Source organism: Chrysemys picta, chromosome 13 (genome assembly GCF_011386835.1).
Source record: "Chrysemys picta bellii isolate R12L10 chromosome 13, ASM1138683v2, whole genome shotgun sequence".
In the NCBI taxonomy this organism is placed as follows: Eukaryota; Metazoa; Chordata; order Testudines; family Emydidae; genus Chrysemys; species Chrysemys picta.
In genome coordinates this window covers 54,642,706-54,650,071 of record NC_088803.1, presented here as the reverse complement: position 1 = coordinate 54,650,071, position 7,366 = coordinate 54,642,706, and the positions used below count along the sequence as shown (strand labels likewise).

Here is a 7,366-nt window from a genome sequence, read left to right as displayed (position 1 = left end):
CTTGGTATCGGAGTGTTCTGGTACCACCCTTCTGGAATGTGTTTGCGTGTGTGTTCGGTGCCTGGCACTTCTTAGGAATGTGGGTTTCTGCAGTATCAGCCCTGTTCTTGCCAGATTCTGGGAGCAGGGCCTGCCTCTCGTTCACAGCCTGACTTTGCTTTATATCAGCAAAGCTTTGACCAGTACTTTAGCCCAGGCCTCAGGCCTCACAGCAGGCCTTTGCTACAAGGGCTTATGTCTCAGGCTCTCTTTCTACTCCACCCGCTAGCCCAGTGTAGTGTCAGAGTGGCTGGACCCTGCTGATCAGAGGAAGGTGGTGGAAACCCTGCAGTGGGCTGTTATGGTGCAACAAGCCAGGCAATGTTCTTTCTAACCCCTGGCAGCCAGTGGCTGGCTTATGGCCTGAAATGAGGGTTTGTACCTGACCCTATTGAATGTAACCCTGGATATTTTCATTAACCACAGAAATACTTCAGCCTTCTTTGAATCCTACTAAGCTCTTGGCCTCAGTGCTATCTTGTGGCAGCGAGTTCCACAGGTTAGCTACGTGGAGTGCAACTAAACATTTCCTTGTGTCAGTTGTAATTATTATTATTGCATCCATGTGTGACGTCCCCAGGCCCATCTGCACCTGACTCAGTGGCTCCCACAGGAGTTGGGCATGGGTGACTCTTGGAGCCTGTGTTTGCGATCAGTTTGGGTGTGCAATTGCCCACCTACTCAGCACACACAGTCACCGCAGTTGTGAGTGCAAATAGGAAGATTGCACCCGGCAACCTATGGGCACAGGCACCTGCGGCATGTACACACACACATACACACACACACACTCTCTCTCTCTCTCTCTCTCTCTCTCTCTCCCGGGGACTGTCCAGGGAAATGTTTGAATGCTTTGTTCATGCATCAACCGGTGCTGCTGGTTGAGCTGCAATGCTCAGGGCCCGCACCTTTGAACAAACCCAGTTAAAACTATCCTCAGTCAGTGCCAGGTTCTGCCCCACCCATGTTAGTTGTGAGCTATTTATTTCTGGGGGGGTGTGGGACCCCTTCCCACGGCGTCAGGGAGACAGCTGCTCTCTGGGAGGAACCATGCACAGCTGGGCAGGTCCTGGGGGAAGCAGATGGACACAGGGGACCTGTGCTTGTTCCAGGTCCAGAGGGACTGGAGTCCAGGGGGAGGCTGGTGGCCATGCCACCTCCCTGAAGCAGAGGCCTACTCCGGGCTCAGGTGAAAAGAAAATACGGGGTGTGAGGATGGGACTGAGCCCCCGGGAATATTTGAGTCCCAGGCTCCAGAGGGGAGGAGGCTGCTGGCCTGGATCGTGTCCTTCACCCCCTTTGCTCTCCCTCCCTGCAGCCAGGAAGCTGAAACGCACAAAGCACATTAAAGCCTCCCACGCCGGCACATGAGCGCGTGGGTGGGAATGAAGGGTGGCGCCCGGGCTGCTCCTTGTACGTGGGAGATCCCAGGAGCCCTGCTGAGCTGCTGTCCCTGGAGCCGGGCTCTGGAAACGGGGCTGGGATACTGCTGGGGGGAGCTGGGTTGTGGTTTCGGTTCTGGATGGAGCTGGTGCCCGTGTTCTGTCCGGGACTCTTCCCTGACCGAGTGCCGTTGAGTGTCGTTCCCTTTCCATCGAGCTAGGGCTCTGCTAGTAAAGTGTTGGACCGCCTGCCCCCAGCCCTCCGTCCCCAGGGGTCCGAACACCTAAACATCAGCCCTGCGCCAAATCAGTCGCTTTACATGGATTTTCTTGGAGCTGAAGTAGAATCCCAGGCTCCAGCCTCCTGCGGTGCCCAGCGTGTCCCTTTGCTGCTCACGCTGTGGCGTGCCCAAGGTGAGGAGCTAGGCCAGGGGTGGCCAACCTGAGCCTGAGAAGGAGCCAGAATTTACCAGTGTCACAGTAACATGTCAGCAGCCCCCCCCGTCAGCTCCCCCCCTGCGCCTCCCACCCGGGGTGGAGTGGGGCTGGGGCCAGGGGTTCAGCAGTGACCCCTCCCCCCCGGCACATTGGAAAGTTGGCGCCTGTAGCTCCAGCCCCGGAGTCGGTGCCTAGACAAGGAGCCGCATGCGGCGCCGGAGCCCCAGATTGGCCACCCCAGAGCTCGAGGCACCCAGCTGTCAGGGCTTGGTCAATATCAACTCCTGCACCTTTCAAGGAGTGGCATGTGGTTCTGGGGAGCCCCGGCCCCTCCTGCCCAGCTTGGGGGGGCGTCGCCATTTTATTAGTGAGGCAGAGGCTTGGGCCCAAACCATTGCTGACGGTTGCTGTTTGGCTGCTGGCCCCCCAACCTGGGGTCGGACCGCTCTGCTGGGCCCGTCCTCTGGGGCACGGTGCGTGGGGTCTCTGGAGATAACCAGGGTGCTCTGCCGCTGGGCGGGGCACGTTCCCCCACTGGTGACATACAGCCCAGCCATGAGGCTCAGCGCAATGAAGACCCAGTTCGCAGGAAGAGCCTTGGCTTACCTGTGCCACTGGCCGGCTCCTCCCCTTTGCCTGCTCTCCCCAGGTGACCGCGCAAGGCTTGGCTGGGCGGGGCGGATCCCTGGGGCCACTTACAGTGGAATGGAATGAGCTGGGAGTCAGCCTCCGACAAGTCCAGACAGGCCACCTGGGAGCCAGCCCCTCCCTGTGCTGCGCCAGCCCCGCTTGCCCGACAGCTTAAATCTGCCCTGCCTCAGCCCGGAGGACCGAGACCCGGTATCGCAGCACCATGAAGTCGGCTGGCATCGTGCTCCTGGTGGCCCTGCTCTCACTGTGGGCCGAGCTGCCAGCTGCGTCCAGAGGAGACAGGTCGACCGCGGTGCCTGGTGAGTGCTGAGAACGGGCCCTGCCGTGCCAGTGGACAGGTGGCGGCACCTGGGGGCGTTCAGCCCGGGGACGAGCTCCCAGTGGCGATGGGGGCTGGATTCTCGGGGGAGCTGCCTGTCCATGGGCTGCGCAGGACATGGGGCAGACGGTGGATGTGCCGGGGGAGGGGCGGGCATTGCCTAGCCAAACCAGAGCTGAGACCCATCTGGGGATCCCCCCATGTGCTCAGCCCCTGCCCCCGTGCCGGGTGGAGTTGTGGCTCTCTGCAGCCCCCCGGTCAGCGCGCGCTGACCCGTCTCTCTTTGCAGCTAAGGCTGGCTTCTGCTACAAGGTGGCCCCGGTGGGGGGCGTGTTTGATGGGGAGAACTGTACTGCCTGCCTGGGGAACAACTCCTGCTCCACCTGCTGCACCGACGCCGACTGCCCCAGCCGTGCCAAGTGCTGCCCGGACGAGTGTGGCTACACCTGCCAGATGCCAGTGACAGGTACGGGGGGTCCTGGCCCCTGCCCCCCATAGCTGGGAACGGGCCCCCAGAGCAGAGTGCCCGGCCCGACGGGCCGAGATGGCGCTGGGGGCTCAGCACCCCGAGGGCCGTAGGGAGGCTGCTGCTGGGCGGGGTGCAGCGGCCTCCTCCTCCTCCAAGCACAGGGAGCCGGGCTGAGACTGTGTGACCCCCCCGGGGGAGCCCTGATGCCACCATCCCCGCGCCCTGCCTCAGACCCCGCCCCATGGCAGAGCCTGCGGGGCCTCTCGCTCTCACACGCCACCGCTCAGGGAACGTGCTCACAGGTGCACTGTGGAGGCAGAGCGCAGTGCGAGGGGGGGGAACGGTGGTGGCAGCTGCGGTGCCGGCCCTCGTGCAGGCGGGGCTCAGCGGGAGGATATTCCCCCCTCCTTTGGAGTGGCTCAGAGCACGGCCGGATGGCAGCGCAGCTAATGTACAGGCCAGCGATGGTGTCCCTGGCCTGTTTGCCAGGAGCCGGGAATGGGCGACAGGGGATGGATCACTTGGTGATTCTCTGGTCTGATCATTCCCTCTGGGGCACTGGCCACTGTTGGCAGACAGGACACTGGGCTAGATGGATGTCACGGACTCACAGATCGTGCCCACTCGTGGCCCCGTGCGGTCCGTGGGGGGTGCCCCTGTCAGTGCGACAGCCCTTCTCGGGGGTCCACTCTCTCTCGGGGTCAGGCCCCTCCACCTCCTGGACCCGCACCTCTCTGAGCCTGAGCACGTCTGTCTCTGCCGTGGGAGTCCCCTCGCTCTGGACCCCTGGGAGGCACGTCTGTGCAGGGAGAGGGGGCTGAGCGTGGGGAGGCTCAGTAAGGAGCGGCTGATTGCTCAGCTGGTAGAGAATGACCCGTCTGAGGCGCAGGCTCCAGACCCCAGCGGCATGTCCAGGTATTCGGCGGCAATTCGGCGGACGGTCCCTCACTCCGCCTGGGAGCGAAGGACCTCCCGCCGAATTGCCGCCGCAGATCGCGATCGCGGCTGTTTGTTTGTTTGTTTTGGCTGCTTGGGGCGGCCAAAACCCTGGAGCCGGCCCTGCCAGCTACCAACTCATTAACTCGCTCCAGCTCTTGGCTGGGCGGATGCTGCCCTCTGCATGGGGTCCCTGGCGAATGGGCCGGGCATTAGCAATGCGCCCACTGCCACGCCGCGTGTAACGCTCACCCCAGCAGTGGGCACGGCCCCTTTGCGCTAACAGGCAGACGCGCCATTGCAGCCAGCCTGCACTTGGGCTTGGAGTTCCCCTGTGGGGCCGGCCCTGACCCTCGGCAGGAGGCCTGAGGTAGCCGAGCTGGGCGGTGGGGGGCAGGATGGGTCTGATGCCAGGCGTGATCGTGCCCATGGGCATGGTGTCAGGTGACTCGACGAGGGGCGTGTGCAACAGAACTGCTCTGCTACCCTCCACCCCCGCCCCACTTCACAGGCCCCTCTGAGCACAGCGCCCCGATGCCCTGGATGGCAGAGGCAGCTGGTGCGTCCTCCTCTCCCTCTCACAGCCCCCCCTTGCTCTGCAGATCTCTGCCACCTGCCGTCGGTGTGCGGCTATTGCAAGGCCAGGTTCCCGCGCTTCTTCTACAACTGGTCCAGCCAGGCCTGCGAGGAGTTTGTGTACGGCGGCTGTGGCGGCAACAAGAACAACTTTGAGACGAAGGAGGAATGTCTGCAGGCCTGCAGGCAGCCTGGTAAATGGAGTGTGCGGCCCAGCGCCAGGGGCGGGGCCCAGGGCTGCCTTGGGACCTGGGCCTCTCAGGGCAGGGCTCGGTGCCCAAGATGCCAGCAGGCCCCCAAGTCTGGGAGGGAGGGGGAGCCGCCCCACGTACTAGGTGGGGGAAGGGCCATCTTTGGAGGGAGCTGGGAAGGAGAGGTGCCGTGGGCACGCCCTGGGCCTGACCCCATTGCCTTTCTGTTGCAGGCACTGCCTAGCCCTGGTCAGCATAGGGGAGCCGAAGAGGAAGCTGCCGTTCCGGGCTGGTGACCGTCTTTCTGGGCACAATTCCTGTCCCTTTCTGCGGGAAACGACTCCCCCTGCCTGGGAAGCCCAGACCTTTGCTCCCCCGGACACTCTGCAGCAGGGTTTGGCTGGAGGTGGTTGCATTGCCTCCCAGGTGCAGGGCCAGCTCCTGCAGCCCCCGAGCTGGCCCCAGCCCCATTGCCGTTCTGTAGCCATGGACATGTGTGCTGTGTGTTAACGCTTAGCACAGAGCGCAGCGCCGGCAGGCAGGAGAGAGGGGCTATCAGCCAAACGCCCCTTTTCCTGGGACCTCGCTGGGGTCCGCGGGGTTAAATACAAGGACTGATCCTTTTCAAACAGAAGTAGGTTGTGTCACTCCCGCCCTTGGGAGGGGAGGGAGCTGTGCACGCACCTCTGGCTGCAGTGAAGACTCTGCCACCGCTTCCCTACTGGAGGGGGCTGGGGGGGCACTTCGGACTCCAGGGCACATCGGGTGTTGGGAGTACACAGCCCTAGTGTATGGGCAGCAGGGTCCCCTGCCAAGGCCCCACCACGATCCCCTTCCTCCCCGCCTGCTGCTCTGCACCCTTCGCTACAGTGACTCTCGTGCCAGCACGTGCTTTCCTTGAAGCCCCAGCTCCTGGAGTCATGGGAGCACAGGAATCTCAGCTTCATTTAAAACAATGGTTGTGCAGAAAAGCCTGAAATCGTAGCCGGGGCACGAGCAACAGCCCCAGCCGGCAAAGAACGAGACCCAGCGCTTAGTACTTTGGACAGTCTCATGAGTTTCTAGTTCTTTTGGCTGGCGACCCTGCCACTCTCCCGTCTCACCCTTCGTGTCAGAAACACCCATTTTTATCTGCTGGGCCTGCCCTGTTCAGACACCCACCCAGCTACAGGAAGAGGCAACGTGGTTAAGATAAGGCACTGGACTGGCAGCCAGGAGACTTGGGTTCAAATCTCTGCACTGCGACTCTGGGCAGGTCTCTGCGCTTCTATTTCCTTGCCACCCTTGTCTTGCCTGGGTGGGCGGAGGGTGAGCTCCCTGGGTCAGGGGCTGTCTCTTCTGTGTTTGCACAGCATCTGGCCCAAAGGACCTGATCCCAGGGGGAGCGTTCGCCTTCCACTATAATAAAAATAAACTATCGTCACCCCGTCACCCCAGGCGGGGTCTGGTGCCTCATCACTGAAATAGCACTAGCAAGTATTTCTAGAGGTGCAGGGGCATTATCACCCCAGGACGCTCAGCTCCAGCCAAAAAACTCTCCCTGGAAAGGGTTACTGCAAGTACACAGCCATGCCTGTCACCAAGCCCCCACCCCTCACACCCCACCAGAGCTGGCCAGGGAGCAGCCAGGAGACCCCACCCCAGTAGAAGAAGAGTTGAGGTGTTCTAAATCGGGGCATCACCCACAGAGGGGTCTTATAGCAGCAAACAAAGACGCTGCCAAATTCACAGTTCAGGACACCAACACCAAGCCCCAGCCCCAACCAACCTGGGCACAGCCTCAGGAGATGAATTTAAAGGCTCTGGCTCCACCCTTCCCCTGGGAGAGTCCACTCAGACAGGTTGGTGGAACCAGCTTGCCAGGCAATGGAAATGAGAAAATCAAATCAATCCCCCCAGGTTGCAGGTCTGTTCTGCTTCGACCCACAAAGAATCCAGCCCATTCTGGGCCTGGCCTCTCATTAGCAGGGCAGACAGCCAAAGCCAGAGCTCCCCTTCTGGACCCAAATGGACTCTTCTGCCCTGTGATTGGTGAGGCTGGGGAAACAAACCCTATAAATACAGGTGGGTTTCCCTTCCCCTACTGCTGGGGCTTGTTGCTGTGTGGGAGGAGCTGCTTGCTGGGCCCAGCTCCCTTGACTGTTGCTAGGATGTGTCTGGGGCTCCCGGGACAGGGTCTAGTAGCAGCTCTGGGGGATTTGCTGGCAGGAAGGGAGGCCTGACCCCAGGGCTCAGGAGAACTGGGTAGTTCTAACATATGGGCCCAAGTGAGGTCTCTGCTGGGGCTTTAGAAGGGGCTTGGGAACACATGGAAACGGCTCATCCCTGGAGTTTGGGTTCTGCACAGGGCAACCACGTCAGCTGT

At 61.6% G+C, this 7,366-nt stretch overlaps 1 protein-coding gene across 1 annotated transcript; it reads left to right on the top strand.

Annotated features, from left to right (window-relative positions):
• The first annotated feature begins 2,563 nt into the window (after positions 1-2,563).
• Positions 2,564-6,465, top strand: LOC101939302 (eppin). Its single transcript, XM_008172196.4, has 4 exons — positions 2,564-2,809; positions 3,119-3,295; positions 4,837-5,004; positions 5,235-6,465. Exons 1-4 carry the CDS (start codon positions 2,713-2,715, stop codon positions 5,243-5,245), a joined length of 453 nt encoding a protein of 150 aa, XP_008170418.2. The 5' UTR covers positions 2,564-2,712; the 3' UTR covers positions 5,246-6,465.
• The last annotated feature ends 901 nt before the right edge of the window (positions 6,466-7,366 follow it).